The sequence below is a fragment of the Mus musculus genome, chromosome 5 (assembly GCF_000001635.26).
Source record: "Mus musculus strain C57BL/6J chromosome 5, GRCm38.p6 C57BL/6J".
In the NCBI taxonomy this organism is placed as follows: Eukaryota; Metazoa; Chordata; class Mammalia; order Rodentia; family Muridae; genus Mus; species Mus musculus.
In genome coordinates, this window is record NC_000071.6 from 64,917,838 (window position 1) to 64,933,284 (window position 15,447).

The 15,447-nt window shown below is 42.8% G+C and overlaps 1 protein-coding gene across 9 annotated transcripts in view; it reads right to left on the bottom strand.

Moving 5' to 3' along the window:
- Window positions 1-6,842: 6,842 nt before the first annotated feature.
- Tlr1 (toll-like receptor 1) overlaps window positions 6,843-15,447 on the bottom strand; it is an 8,921-nt gene continuing 316 nt past the window's right edge. For 2 of the 9 annotated variants that reach the window (XM_006503854.2, XM_006503853.2), the window contains exons 2-4: window positions 14,830-14,931; window positions 12,318-12,386; window positions 6,843-9,461 (exon numbers count right to left, since the gene is read on the bottom strand). In XM_006503854.2, coding sequence (XP_006503917.1) covers window positions 7,008-9,395 — 2,388 coding nt within the window. In that variant the 5' untranslated portion in view covers window positions 9,396-9,461; window positions 12,318-12,386; window positions 14,830-14,931 and the 3' untranslated portion in view covers window positions 6,843-7,007. Of the gene's footprint in view, window positions 9,462-12,317; window positions 12,387-14,829; window positions 14,932-14,963 lie in introns of those variants that run through there. The other 7 variants (XM_030254363.1, NM_001276445.1, NM_030682.2 and 4 more) reach the window with 7 other exon arrangements.

The window sequence follows — 15,447 nt, forward strand, 5'->3', positions numbered from 1 at the left end:
TCCATGTACAGAAATGTGTAGAAACAAAGCCAACGCTGTGCTGCAGGCGAGGAACGTTGCAATAACGCTTTAGCATATCTCAGCCGGTCCTTTCTTTGTGTGTATCTTGAAACTGAAACCAAGGTGTTCTTGCAGTTCTGTACGTTGAACTTGATGTCATAGCCGTATAATCATTCTGCGCTGCTAATTGAATGCCTCCTCTATGCTTAAAAAATTATGGTAAAAACACATAAGGCAAAACTCTCCATCTCAACCCCTAACAGCTTATCATATTTATGCACTTTGTGCATACACACACCTGTGCCATGGCATGCATTTGGAGGTCAGGGGGCAACTTGTGGGAGTCACTTATTGCTTTATACTATGTGACTCCCAGGGACTGAACTGAAGTCCTCAAGTTTGGCAGCGAGCACCTGAACCCACCTAGCCTTCCCACCAGCCTGTAAACTGTAATATTTTCAAGGCTGCACAGTGTGTCCTTAAATGGACTCAATATATTTGCCCCTCGCTGGAAAGCTGGAGTGTTTAACAAACTTGTGAAGAAGTCCATGCCTCAACTTATTTCTCTGGGATAGATTCCCAGAAGTGCGATTAATAGCCAAGGGACATGAGTATTTCACAGGTCTCAACATATTACCAAGTCACCATCCGCCCTCATTGTCCCTGCATAAAAGCAGCCATTCTGCTGCCCATCCCTAGAGTGACAATATGATGAAATGGAATTATGTCAGCCTGTGTTGGTGAAGGTCCCACAAGCAAGTGGACCCACATATCATTAGGGCCTGGTCCTGCTCTGCCTCAAGAAATAGTTCAGCTACAGGGAAGGGGGGGGGGAACCAACTCCATAGACCAGGGGTAGCCTGGCTTCCCCTTTGCCCAGAGGTTGAGCATTCGTTCAGCCTCTTATAGGTTAGCACCAAGACAAAGATGAGCGGCCCTAGATGGAGGATTCCCAAAGAAAGAGCAGATGTGGTTGCTCCTGATGGTAGTCATAATTCTTAGGAGGTGGAGACAGGAGGATTTCCTGGAGTTTAAGACTAGCCTGGGCTACAGAATGAGACACTGTCCTGAGCCTAAACTTTTGAAAAGGGAGAGAGAATGGTTGGCAAAGCATCTAGAGAGCCAGTTAAGCCGTGCCCCATGTAGGATGTATTCAGACTAAACAGAAAGTTCTCTTCTCAGAAGAGAGGAAGATCAAATGAAGTTAAGGGAAACCAGAATGACTCAGAACTCACAGCAGCAGATGGAAAATGGCAGCTTCCTTTCTTTTGACAGTGAAGAGAAGATAAACACACATATTCAGGTCTAGTTTTCTTTAAAAGTGTTTTTTTTTTAATTTTTCTACAATTTTAAGCAAAAAGTTCTCCTTATGTTCATTTCAGAACATTTAGAACACACAAGGAAAATATTTAATAAGACAAAAACTATATGTGTTGATGAGTATCCCAGTAAATATCAACTGTGGAAGTTACTAACTACTGCTGATGTTTTATTATTTCTCATGGGTGTGGGTATAAATACTATCTTACTTCCCCATTGCTGTAATGAAACACCAAAACCAAAAGTCATTGAGCAGGAAGGTATTTAGCTCACAGACGCTGTATCAATAGTCTGGTGAGGGAAGTCGAGGCAGAAATTCAAGCAGCGCAGGGAAGCTGGAGGCAGGAGCTGATGCAGAGGCCATGGGGGAATGCTGCTTACTAGATTGCTCCCCATTGCTTGCTAGGTTTGCTTTCTTATAGAACCCAGGACCCCACCCACAATTGGGCTGCCCACACTCCATCAATCAATCAGGAATTAAGAAAAGGCTAATTAATCCTGCGATTTATAGTCCAGCCTTAAGGAGGCACTTCTTAGCCCAGGTTCTTTCCTCTCAGATGACAGCATGTGTCAAACTGACCTAAAACTAGCTTGTTGGACAACAAAATTCAGCTTGTATTATATTTGTTCTCCATCTTGCTTCTCTCTTTTCATTACATTCTGAGCATTTCTCCAGACCAGGATTGCTGACCTGTAAAATCAATACATGAGAAAAATAACCACCCCAGTTATATGTAAAACAATTATACGTAGAACATCATAAAGGTGGATTTTCTCCATTTAGTTTGATGTTGGCTACTGGTTTGCTGTATATTGCTTTTATTATGTTTGGGGCCTTGAATTCCTGATCTTTTCAAGACTTTTATCATGAACAGGGGTGTTGGATTTTGTCAAATTTAACTTTGGCACATGGTATCTGTCTAGAAATTTGTCCATTTCATTCAGGTTTTTTCAGTTTTGTTGAGTATAGGCTTTTGTAGAAGGATCTGATGTTTTTTTGGATTTCCTCAGATTCTGTTGTTATTCATTTCTGATTTTGTTAATTAGTATACTATACTGTCCCTGTGCACTCTAGTTAGTTTGGCTAAGGGTTTATCTATTTTGTTGATTTTCCTCAAAGAACCAGCTCCTGGTTTGGTTGATTCTTTGTATAGTTCTTTTTGTTTCCATGTGATTGATTTCAGCCCTGAGTTTGATTGTTTCCTGCAGTCTACTCCTCTTGGGTGAATTTGCTTCCTTTTGTTCTAGAGCTTTTAGGTATGCTGTCAAGCTGCTAGTGTATGCTCTCTCTCCAGTTTCTTTTTGGAGGCACTTAGAGCTATGAGTTTTCCTCTTAGGACTGCTTTCAATGTGTCCCACAGTTTTGAGTATGTTGTGGCTTCATTTTCATTAAACTCTAAAAGGCTTTTAATTTCTTTCTTTATTTATTCCTTAACCAAGTTATCATTGAGTAGAATGTTGTTCAGCTTCCACGTGTTTGTGGACTTTCTATTGTTTATGTTGTTATTGAAGATCAGCCTTAGTCCGTGGTGATCTGATAGGATACATGAAATTATATCAATATTTTTGTATCTGTTGAGGCCTGTTTTGTGACTGATTACATGGTCAATGTTGGAGAAGTTACCATGAGGTACTGGGAAGAAAGTATATCCTTTTGTTTTAGGCTAAAATGTTCTATAGATATCTGTTAAATCCATTTGTTTCATAACTTCTGTTAGTTTCACTGTTTCTCTGTTTAGTTTCTGTTTCCATGATCTGTCCATTGATGAGAATAGAATTGAAGACCCATAAATGGACCCACACACTTATGGTCACTTGATCTTTGACAAAGGAGCGAAAACCATCCAGTGGAAAAAAAGATAGCATTTTCAACAAATGCTACAATGGAGTACTGGCAGTTAGCATGTAGAAGAATGCAAATCGATTTATTCTTATCTCCTTGTACAAAGCTCAAGTCCAAGTGGATCAAGGCCCTCCACATAAACTCAGATACACTGAAACTCATAGAAAATAAAGTGGGGAAGAGCTTCAAACACATGGGCACAGGGGAGAGATTCCTGAACAGAACACCAATAGCCTATGCTCTAAGATCAAGAATTGACAAATGGGACCTCATAAAATTGCAAAGCTTCTGTAAGGCAAAGGACATGGTCAATAGGACAGAAAGGCAACCAACAGATTGGGAAAAGATCTTTACCAATCCTAAATCCAATAGAGGGTTAAAGCCCAATATATACAAAGAACTCAAGAAGTTAGACTCCAAAGAACCAAATAACCCTATTAAAAATGGGGTACAGAGTTAAACAAAGAATTCTCAGCCAAGGAATATCAAATGGCTGAAAAGCACCTTAAAAAAATGTTCAAAATCTGTAGTCATCAGGGAAATGCAAATCAAAACAACCCTGAGATTCCACCTCACACCAGTCATAATGGCTAAGATCAAAAGCTCAGGTGACAGCAGATGCAAGTGAGGATGTGGAGAAAGAGGAACACTCCTCCATTGCTGGTGGGATTGCAATCTGGTACAACCACTCTGGAAATCAATTTGGCAGTTCCTCAGAAAATTGGACATAGTACTACCGGAGGATCCAGCAATACTACTCCTGGGCATATACCCAGAAGATGCTCCCACATGTAATAAGGACACATGCTCCACTATGTTCATAGAAGCCTTATTTATAATAGCCAGAAGCTGGAAAGAACCCAGATGTCCCTCAACAGAGGAATGGATACAGAAATTGTGGTACATTTACACAATGGAGTACTACTCACCTATTAAAAACTATGAATTTATGAAATTCTTAGACAAATGGATGGATCTGGAGGATATCATCCTAAGTGAGGTAACCCAATCACAAAAGAATACACATGATATGCACTCACTGATAAGTGGATATTAGCCCAGAAGCTCAGAATATCCAAGATACAATTTGCAAAATATATGAAACACAAAAAGAAGGAAGACCAAAGTGTAGATACTTCAATCCTTCTTAGAAGAGGAAACAAAATATCCATGGAAGGAGTTACAGAGACAAAGTTCAGAGCAGAGACTGAAGGAATAACTATCCAGAGATTGACCCACCTGGGGATCCATTCCATAAATAACCACCAAACCCAGACACTATGGCAGATGCCAATAAGAGCCTGTTGACAGGACCTAATATAGTTGTCTCCTGAGAGGCTCTGCCAGTGTCTGACAAATACAGAAGTGGATGCTCACAGCCATCCATTGGATGGAGCACAGGATCCCCAATGAAGGAGCTAGAGAAAGTACCCAAGGAGCTGAAGGGGTTTGCAGCCCGATAGGAGGAACAACAATATGAACTAACTAGTATCCCCAGAGCTCCCTGGGACTAAACCACCAGCCAAAGAAAATACGTGGTGGAACTCATGGCTCTAGCTGCATATGTAGCAGAGGATGGCCTAGTCGGTCATCAATGGCAGGAGAGGCCCTTGGTCCTGTGAAGGTTCTAATGCCCAGTATAGGGGAATGCCAGGGCCAGGAAGCATGAGAGGGTGGGTTGGGGAGCAGGGGGAGAAGGAAGTGTATAGGGGATTTTCAGAGGGGAAACTAGGAAAGGGGATAACATTTGAAATGTAAATAAAGAAAATATCTAATAATAAAAAAAAAAATCGGAACATTAGTAGTAGACAGAGACCAGACCGTAGAAGTCTGTATGAAAATGGGAAATTAGCACACAGAAAGATATGCAAATGGTGAAATGCAGGCGTGCAGTGTGCAGGCAAGGTGAAAAGCAAGGGGAGCAAACAGCCAAATGCAAATCAGGAGGAAGCAGGGAGCAGGTCCTTCTGTCTCTGCTCTCACAAGGAGCCAACCCTGCTTACACCACCATTGTGAACATTCAAGCCCAGAACAGGAAGGCAACCAATGTCAGTGGTTCCGTCTGTGCAAAAGTGGTCTCTGCACAGAAATCCCCGAAGCAACTATAAAATTGCTTGCTAAGGAGTTGAAACTGGATTGTGAAGTCCAGAAGTGTAATTTGGGAAGTGTAGCAGACCTGGAGGAAATGGAAGAAGCCAGTTAGAAGGGCTGTTGCAACTCCATTTCAGAATACCAGTTTCCACGCCGCATGGTTTAGGGCTACTTCCTGTTGATTTCCGTAGACATAGTGTTTCATGAGTCCCCAGTTCAACAGTCTCAGTAGTCTAGGTAAGACCAGTGACATATGCTCCCCTTTCCTTTCTGCTCCTCTTCCTCCTTGAGGTAGGATCGAACTAGATAGCCCAGGCTGGCCTGGAAGTCAGGAAGCTCCTACCTCAGCCTGGAAGTTGCTGGGGTTGCAGGTATCCACCAGCCTGGCTGGCTACAATACAGTTTTATTTAATTGTTGACAACCATATAATAGTCTTATTTGTCATAATCCTCATATCCAACCATGAGGGCACTAGCCCCAGAGTAAATCTGGGAATCCTAGCCTTTTGGCCTCTTTAGTATAATGACCTTTCCACTCTTCACCAGTACATACATACTGAGGCTTCCTTCAAGACTCAGTGAAAAACCTAACCTATCGCTTCTGGGTTTTTGTTCTGTTTTGTTTTTGTTTGTTTGTTTTGAGGCAGGGTCTCTCTACAGAGCTGTCCTGCAAGTGGCTATGTGGACCAGAGTGGCGTTGGACTCATAGAGCTCCACCTACCGCTGCCACCCAGGTGCTGAGATCAGTTACCTATTATTTCTAAGATGGCCATGCTAATTAATCACTGGACTTCACTGTATGCTCTTATTTCGTGACTCTTTCTGGATCTGGAGACATACAGGCCTCTCTGATTCCCTGACGGTTTCTTGGAACAATGAATTAACTGCATATGCAGTCCCTTCAATGCTTCCGTTTAGTGGAAACCAAGACGAGAGCTTTATAGGCAGGAAATTTATGTGGAAAAGTAACATCCAGTCCTAAGAGTGAAGGGATTTATGGTGAACCCAGAAAGAATAATGGGGAAGTCAAGGCAAAGTGGAGTTGGAATTTTCTACTGTTGCCCAGGCACGCAGAAATAACACACATCTGCCGAGGAAAGGGCTTCTCCTGGTTCTGAGGCAAATTCAATGAATGTGATTATAGAGAAAGGAACAAATGGATCCCTTAAGTGTTTAAAATTAATGGTTTGGGAGCTGAAGAGATGGCTCAGTAATTAAGAGCACTGGCTGCTCTTGCAGAGGACCCAGGTTCAGTCCATGACTTAAGCTCCAATGACTCTAATGCCCTCTGCTAGCCTCTGAAAGCACAGGCATGCACATGGTGCACAGACGTGCATGCAGACAAGATATCTAAAACATACAACAATAAAAAAAAATTTTTTAATGCCATTACTCAGGAGGCAGACACAGGAGGATTCCTGTGACTTTAAGCACAGCCTGCTCTACAGAGCAAGTTCCAGGATAGTAAAAACTACACAAAGAAACCCTGTCTTGAAAAACAAAACAAAACAAAACAAAACAAAACAAAACAAAACAAAACAAAACAAAAAAATAAAACAAAAAAGAAATGAATGATTTCAACCCAAAATATAGTATCCCACTAATTTTTATTAGAAAACACTAGCGGTAAACTTGGGCTAAAAAGCACAAATTCCCACATTGTAAAGTCAGAACCATTTTTAGGTTCTTGCTGATATGAATGGTACTATTATTAGAACTCCCCAGAGCAGCAACATCATTGAGGTGGATATTCTTATTGCTGTGTGTAACACGTTCCTTCTGCCTGGTTAACCAGCTTAACATTAATGGATGCTCTTAGGTTTGCCCAAAAAAGTCCATGCTTGTTCTTCTCTGTGGGCCATTCCAGATAGGTCCTTCGTGACATGAGAGTTTTGAGCTTGTGGTAATTGGTAGGGATGGAGTACTGGGGAATGGGTGCCAGCAAGATGAGGATTAAGTTATCAGAGCCTTCATGGAAGAGATTGTGATGGGCAAAATAGAGTTCATAATGACACCACTCACTCTGGATGAAGTGGGGAGACAGCACAAAGATGGACTTGTAACTCTTCTCAATGAAATTGATGATGTTCTCCACAATGCTCTTGCCAGGGACAAAGTTCCTCTCATGGAGGCAAATCTGGATGTCATCTTTCTCTAGGTTGGGTAGTAATTCGTTCTTCACCCAGGCAGAATCATGCCCACTGTATGAGACAAAAGCATGGAACTGGAGGTTTCTCTGGAGTTCCTCTAAGGGGATGTGCCTGGCCCTGTGCCTGGTCTGTGTCCACTGACACAGCATCCTCACATACCAGGGCAGGTCAAAGTAGAGACAGAGGAAAGCCCCAGTGACAGCCAGCACCAGCATAGTGGCCCCGATGGTGACAGTCAGCAGAACAGTATCACAGGATAGTGGAGACATGTGGAAGTCCCTCAGTGCAGTTCCCCTAGAGCTTTCTGGGTAGTCACACCTGTAAGAGTCAGGCCAGCCCTCCACCACTTCTCTTGCTACCCAGCCTATGTTCTTGACAAAGTCCCTCAGCTCACATGTGCATTGGAATGGGTTGTTTCCCGCTGTTAGGGATCTAATATTCTGACAGCTCTGGAAGAAATCCTCAGAGGGATGGGAAACTGAGTTATGGTCGATGACCAGCACAGAAAGGCTGCTGAAGGCCCCGCACCCAGGAAGGTCAGTTAAGGAGTTGGATGCTACATTGAGTTCCTGCAAAGCCTGCAGGTGGGTGACATCTTTAGGGATGCTCATTATCCTGTTGTTGTGAAGGTCAAGGACCTTGACTTTGGGAGGTAAGCATCTGAAGACAGAGCCTGTAAGCATATTCGAAGACAAATTTAAAACTAACAAACTCTGGGTCCAGGCGCATGGGATTCCCCCATCGCTGTACCTTAGAGAATTCTGGCTAATGTCTAGTTTTTGTAGGGATGTCATCTTTGCAGATGTGAGGATTATATTCTCAAGGTTTTTTAACTGATTCTTTTGTAAACTAAGTGTTTTCAATCTAACTAAGTTTCTACAGTCTTTAAAAACCATGTCTGTTAAAAGGTTATCTGTAAAGTCCACATGCAGAAATGGGCTAACTTGGGACGGGCACAGCATGTGGACCATGTGTGTTCCAGACATTGTAAAGTTTTGGATGTTCATATTGGCAAAGATACTGTATATGTAACTTTGGGGGAAGCTGAAGACATCAGTGACAACTTGATGTATCGACAAAGCCTTCAGAGAAGTGTCAGAATAATTGAACATCCTGAAGGCAAGTTGACCTTGTAGCTTCACATTTGAAATTGAGAAATATTTGACTGGCGTATGCCAAACTATCTGGAGGATATTAATGAAGGAATTCCACGTTGTTTCCACATTGTTCAGGGTAAGATTTGAGAGCTTCAGATTCTTTCCAAGCTTTGACAAAGCACGTAAGAAATAAGAGCAGCCCTGGTCTTCAAGCACACACTTGATGTTAGACAGTTCCAAACCGATCGTAGTGCTGACGGACACATCCAGAAGAAAACGGAATTCTCTTTTCGACGGGAAAACAATATGCAGAGTCTCAGTGCTAACGTGCCGAAGAGATTCGGGGTCTTCTTTTTCCCCATAAGCATCTCCTAACACCAGCAAAACCTTACTGATGTTCAAATGAGCAATCAGCTGCACACTTGAACTTTGTACCCGAGAACCGCTCAACCCCAGGAACTGTAGTTGGGACATGTTGCCAAATTCTTTGCATATAGGCAGGGCATCAAAGGCATTAAAGGAGAGGTCCAAATGCTTGAGGCTGACTGTTGGGTGGCACAAGATCACCTTTAGCTCATTGTGGGACAAATCCAAATATTCCAGCTCTGTGTTGAATTTGAAAACACTGATATTAAGATACTGGAGTCTGTTGTAGGACATTATCAGGACCCTCAGCTTGGACAATGAGAGGATGTCAGAAGTCTGAAGCTCAGATATATTGTTTTGTGATAGATCTAAAGTAGTTGTTTGCAAGGGTAGGTCCTTGGGCACTCTGGTAAGGTTTGCGTTTGGCCTCTTTATGATAAGCTCACATTCCTCAGATAATTGGATTTTCATAAGTGTCAGTCCTAAAACAATGATACAGTAGAAGATGAGGGAATTTGGTTTAGTCATTGTATGGCCATAGACATTCCTGAGGTCCCTGCTATTCTTCAGAGCATTGCCACATGGGTATAGGACCTAGAAAAAAATTTACATCACATGACTATATTAAATTAGGCATTAAACCTTTTTCTTATTGGCGATTCATGAAATGAAGGCTACATTCTTTAGAGGTATACAATCCAAAACCTGGAAGATTAAGTTAGATGGATGGTGGATAGATAAACAATAGATAGTATAAACTCTAACCAGATAGATAGATAGATAGATAGATAGATAGATAGATAGATGATAGAGACATGGATATGGATTAGATATAGATGTAGTTATAGATAGATGATTAGATAAAGATATATACATGTATGTATGTATGTATGTATGTAAGTATGTATAAAATGTGTGTGTATGCACATGGGCCACAGTGTATGTGTGGAGGACAACCTATGGGAGGGGTCAATTCCCTCCTTCCACTGTGAGATCCAGGGACTGAACCAAGTTTCTCAGGTTTGGCAGCATGTGCCTTTACCCACTCAACCATCTTGCTAGCCCCAAACAACTTTTGATATGGCAGGAACTGGAGGAGGCTCCAGAGACACCACAGCCCTGCCGATGCCTGGCTTTGCACTCTCATCCTCCAGAATAAACTCCTGTTGTTTTAAGCCTCTAAATCATGACATCTATTACAGGAGCTATAGGGTTGGAACAGAGATGGCCCATGGAAACTCCTCATCTTGGATAATTTAATGTTAACCTGATACAAACTAGAGTTTTCTGAACAGAGGGAATCTCAATTGAAACAATGCCTCCCTAAGATCCAGCTGTAGGGCATTTGTTAATTAGTGATTGATGGAAGAGGGCCCAGCCCATTGTGGGTGGGGCCACTCCTGGGCTGGTGGTCCCAGGTTCTATAAGAAAGCAGGCTGAGAAAGCCAGTAAGCAGCACCCCGCCATAGCCTCTGTATCATCTCTTGCCTCCAGGGTCCTGCCCTGTTTGAGTTCCTGTGCTGACTTCCTTCAGTGATGAACTATGATATGGAAGTATAAGCCAAAAAGTTCCTTCCTTCCCGAGATTCTTTGCCATGGTGTTTTATTGTACCAATTGTAACCTTAACTAAGACTCTCCCCTGGCTCTGATCCTCTCACACTCATTGAGAAGCCAGGCTGAGACTTCATGCCCTTTTACGATTCTACATGAGAAGTTCAGGCACCCCACAACTTTCTTAAGAGACCCCTGGGTCACTGTGTCATGACCCTCCTGCTATCAATGTTTGTCACCTACACAGGTTTTGGGGACTAATTTTGGTCTTACCCAAAAGCTGATAAAGATCACAGTAAATGGTCATTCATTCATTCATTCATCCATTATTTAACTAATCAATATACATTACTCATCCACTAGCCATGTTTTAGGGTCTAGACACAGAACACAGGGCCTAGACAGAAGAGGACAAAGTCTGACTCTCAAGACAAAGACCTGATGATAAATAACTAATTATAATTTCATGGAATGGTTGCATGTAATCTACAGAAATGAATCAGGGCTGGGCAGTGGTGGCACATGCCTTTAATCCCAGCACTTGGGAGGCAGAGGCAGGCGGATTTCTGAGTTTGAGGCCAGCCTGGTCTACAGAGTGAGTTCCAGGACAGCCAGGGCTACACAGAGAAACTCTGTCTCGAAAAACAGACAAACAAACAAACAAACAAAAGAATCATGGTACCAATAATCACTGAGGCAACGCTGAGTAATTCGTTTTGATTCAGTCACTAGAGAAAGTCTTTCAGAGATGACCCTGAGGTAGACACAGGATGAATCCAAAGAGCCAAAGAAAAAGCCAGTCTTGCAAAAGAAAAGGCAAACACAAAGTCTTGAGATGAGACTGAGGTGAGCTGGTCTGAGGAACAGGGAAGTCAGGGATGGTCTGGGGTAAAGCAAACACAAGAGACTTAGGGCCAAGGTCACTCAAGACCTTGTGAGTCGTGGCAAGGAATTAGGGTTAGGTTCTGTATTGGTCATTTTTCTTTGCTGTGATAAAAGCAACCTAAGGAAGAATGGGTTTATTTAGGTTTTGGTTCCAGGGGGACAGAGTCCATTATTGTGAAGAAGGCATGGTTGCTGGAGCAGGAAACTGGATAGTCACATTTCATCTGTACACATGAGGGAGAGAGAGAGAGAGAGAGAGAGAGAGAGAGAGAGAGAGAGAAACTGAGACAAGGCTATAAATCCTTAAAACCCACACTTACAGTGACACATACTTCTTTCAAAAGGCCCCACCTCCTAAAGACTAGCCTCCCCAAATAGCACCACCAACTGGGACCAAATGGTCAAATACATGAGCCTATGAGGGCACTTGTCATTCAAACCACAACAGATCCTAAGAGTCAAAAAGATATTGAGTTATAATAATGCATGCATGCATGCATCCATCCATCCATCCATCCATCCATCCATCCATCCATCCATCCATTTATCCATCCAATATTGGAGGTATTTAAACATGGCAAAGCTTCAGAAGATCTTTTTTCATTCATTCAGCAGATGGATATTTCCCCGTCTCAAGTGTGAGACATTGTTTGGTTCCCATTGTTCTGGTTATCGACCCATATGATTTCAGATGCTGTCCTGCTGTCCTCTGTCCAGTGGCATATGAGAACAAAGGCATCTGTGTTGAGATGAACCCTAGAGGCGCTTCAAATGTAAGCTGCACAGCTATGCAGTTGTCTCCGTGAATTTTTAAACTCCCTAGAATGTCACTAGAAAAAAATGAGACACCAGGACCAACCAAGAGCCAGACTCCTGCTCACATGTCCTTCACCATACATCAGATGGCACAGACAGATCTAAAGAATTCAATTCTCAGAAATAAACCTGTGCTATAGAAGTTTCAGGCTACACATGCAGGCCTCTCTGCTTTCCAGAACCCTCCCTGGACTTACGTTTCTGTAGGGGTGTCCACAATTGCCTCTGCTCGCCTGAGTTCTTCACCAACTGCATTCACAAACACTCTAAGCAAGAAAGATGACAGAGCTTCAAGATTCTTGGGAAAAGCAAGGCCAACCTTTGCATGGCATCGATTGTCCTTGGAAAAGCCTAGGAACATTCCAGTTACCCTAGCCCAGGACCCCAAAGAGCGACTCACACAAGGAGCCATATTTAAATGGGTGTTATGGGTCTGAATGGGCCCCCCTGAAAGTTTTGAACTTGAATCTTCAAGGGGGTGGGATTAGGACCCAGGCCCCTGGGAAGGTAGAGGTCATGGAGGCAGAAGTCTCAAGAATGGGATAAGGTCCCTTCGGAAAGGACGTCATAGGACTCTCTGCCTGTTTCTTCCAAGAAGACATAAGATGTTGGCCATCCACATTAAGAGATCTTTTGTCAGGTTCCACGCATAGGGCACCCTCAAAATGGACTTCCAGCTTTTAGCACTATTAGGATACATTTCTCTTGCTTTGGAGTGTGTGTGTGTGTGTGTGTGTGTGTGTGTGTCCATGTGGGTCTGTGTGTGTGTGTGTAGTCCCAGGGATCAAACTCAAGACCCAGCACATGCCAGGCAAGCTCTCTACCATGAGCTACACCCCTGGCACCAGGATCCTGTCATCTGAAGGTCACTATTGTTCTTGTTAAGGCAGCTCACTCAATCTTAAGAAGACAATGAAAATCAAAATAATACCCAGTTACCTCCTGGATAATTCCTGAATACTGGCCAGGGCTCAGTATCCCAGGACAGAACAGGTTGCTATGATCAGGTCAGAATAAACATAATTGGGCTCAAGACTTGGACTTCCCTCGTTATTTCTTCGTGTGCATCTAAACCAGAGACTTTCTCCCAAAGTCAAGCCCAGACTCCAGTGAGTCAGCACTGTTGGGCATAAAATGTGGAGAGGTCTCCATGAGCAAGGTGAAGTATCTTTGTTCCCTTCACAGCAACCTCAAAGGGTTAGAATCCACCTACGGCCGGGTATGCAATGAAACAGGCTGGCCCAAGCATGTGAACACTGAGCCTCTGCTCTGCACTTACCTCAATCAGTTGACTCCAGAGCCCTCTCACTTCAAGTCATTAATGGGAGGTTCTCAGCTCATAAAACTCCTTTTTCATTTGTATAATTAAGAAATCAAGGGCTGGAGAGATGGCTCAGTGGTTAAGAGCACTGACCGCTCTTCCAGAAGTCCTGAGTTCAATTCCCAGCAACCACATGGTGGCTCACAACCATCTATAATGGGATCCAATGCCCTCTTCTGGTGCGTCTGAAGACAGCTACAGTGTACTCACATACATTGAACATGTAATAAATGATTAAAAAATAATTTTGAAAAAGAAATTAAGATATTAGGGCTAGTGAGATGGCTTAGCAGGTAAGGGCAGTTGCCCCCAGCCCTGACAACCTGTGAAGCACACAGTAGGAGAGAATTGGCTTCATAAACTGTCTTCTGACCTCCACATGTGCACACGCAAACACACACACTCAAATTTTTTTAAAAAGCTAATTTTTAAAGAAATCAAAGTATTATATACATAAAGAAATAAATTTTCGATGTTTGTAGAATCTCTAAATTGTAGATATCAAACTAGCTAAAGTCACTAAAAATCAATGTCTAAACTTTCTAGTCCAAACAAAAAAGAAACTCTTATTGCTACTATTTCTTGTTTTTGTTTCTGTTTCTTGTTTTGTTTTGTTTTGTTTTTTAGACTTTTGTTTTGTTTTGTTTTGTTTTTTAGACATCCTCTCAACATATAAGCCTGGCTATCCTGGAATTCAGTTTGTAGCCACATAAACCAGGGTGCCTTCAAACTTGCAGTGAGCCTCCTGACTCAGCTCCTAGACTACTGAGATGACAGGTGTGTAGCACCATGCCCTGCCAACATATTGTTGAACAAAGTCTTAGGGATAGTCAATGACCCCCATCTATTTCAGAATCCCCAAACTACTTTAACATGAACAAAAAGGATAATTCATTAATCGAACAAAAGGGAAAATGGAAAGAAAACTTTAAAAGCCTGAAAAATCCTCAGATATATTTATGTCCATCTTTATGATCCAAGACAAGCTTAGCTGCCACACAATCACATAAGGAAGTGACCTTGTGTGTTACCTCTGCTCAGAAACTCTGGGGACATTAAATCAGGGTTTGGCTGGTTTTAAATGGTAACACCCACACAATGAACCTCACTCATTCAGTTCTGCAAACATGCATGAAAAGCTTGCTCTATGCCAGAGTAACTATTAACGGCCCTGGAAGGCCCCACAGAGGGCAAGAGAGTTCCTGGGCTTCCTGTGTGGCTGGGGAAACTTCTGCACTGATCAATTTGGATGTAGCTTGGAGAGCATTTTCAAAACCTACGACTTCACCTTGGCTTCCAGCTCCCCAGAACAGTGCCAATCGTCTGAGCAAAGAGACAAGTATATCTAGTAAGAATAACCCAGAATAAAAAATGAAAATTAGCCTCACCATTAAAACCAAGGAGCTGTGCATCACGGAACCTCTCCAGGAGAAATGGACTATACAGTCCAGTCTCTTCCACTGGCATAATGGAAAGCCTGAGACAGACAACTTGATAAAGAAAAGAAGTTAATTCTACTTACAGTTCTGCTCTACCGACAAGGGGTCAGTCACATCCTGCGATGACCCTGAGAGCAGAATCCCAGCGCAGCATCCGGCGAGAGATGGGGACACGTGTATGCCTTCCGGTTGCATCTCTGCTTCGATGAAGCTAGCTACTCTGGTGATCTGATGGAATCCAATCCTAGTTTCCTCGAAAAGGACCACCCCCAAATGCCATGGTCAGCCTGAGCTTCCGCTCTCTTCATGCCTCAGAGAAGGTATCCAACACGTGGGCTCTTAGTAAACACACTCAAGTGTATGTGGGTCACAACGTGTTCCGTCTTCATGAACATTTCACGGAGAGGAGGATGGTTGGGAAGGTCATTTAAAAATCAAAACAACCGTGTCCAAAAATCAAAAACACCTGTAACAAAGTACTCATCGCCACACACACACACACACACACATACACACACACACACACACACACACACACACACACACACACACACACAGAGAGAGAGA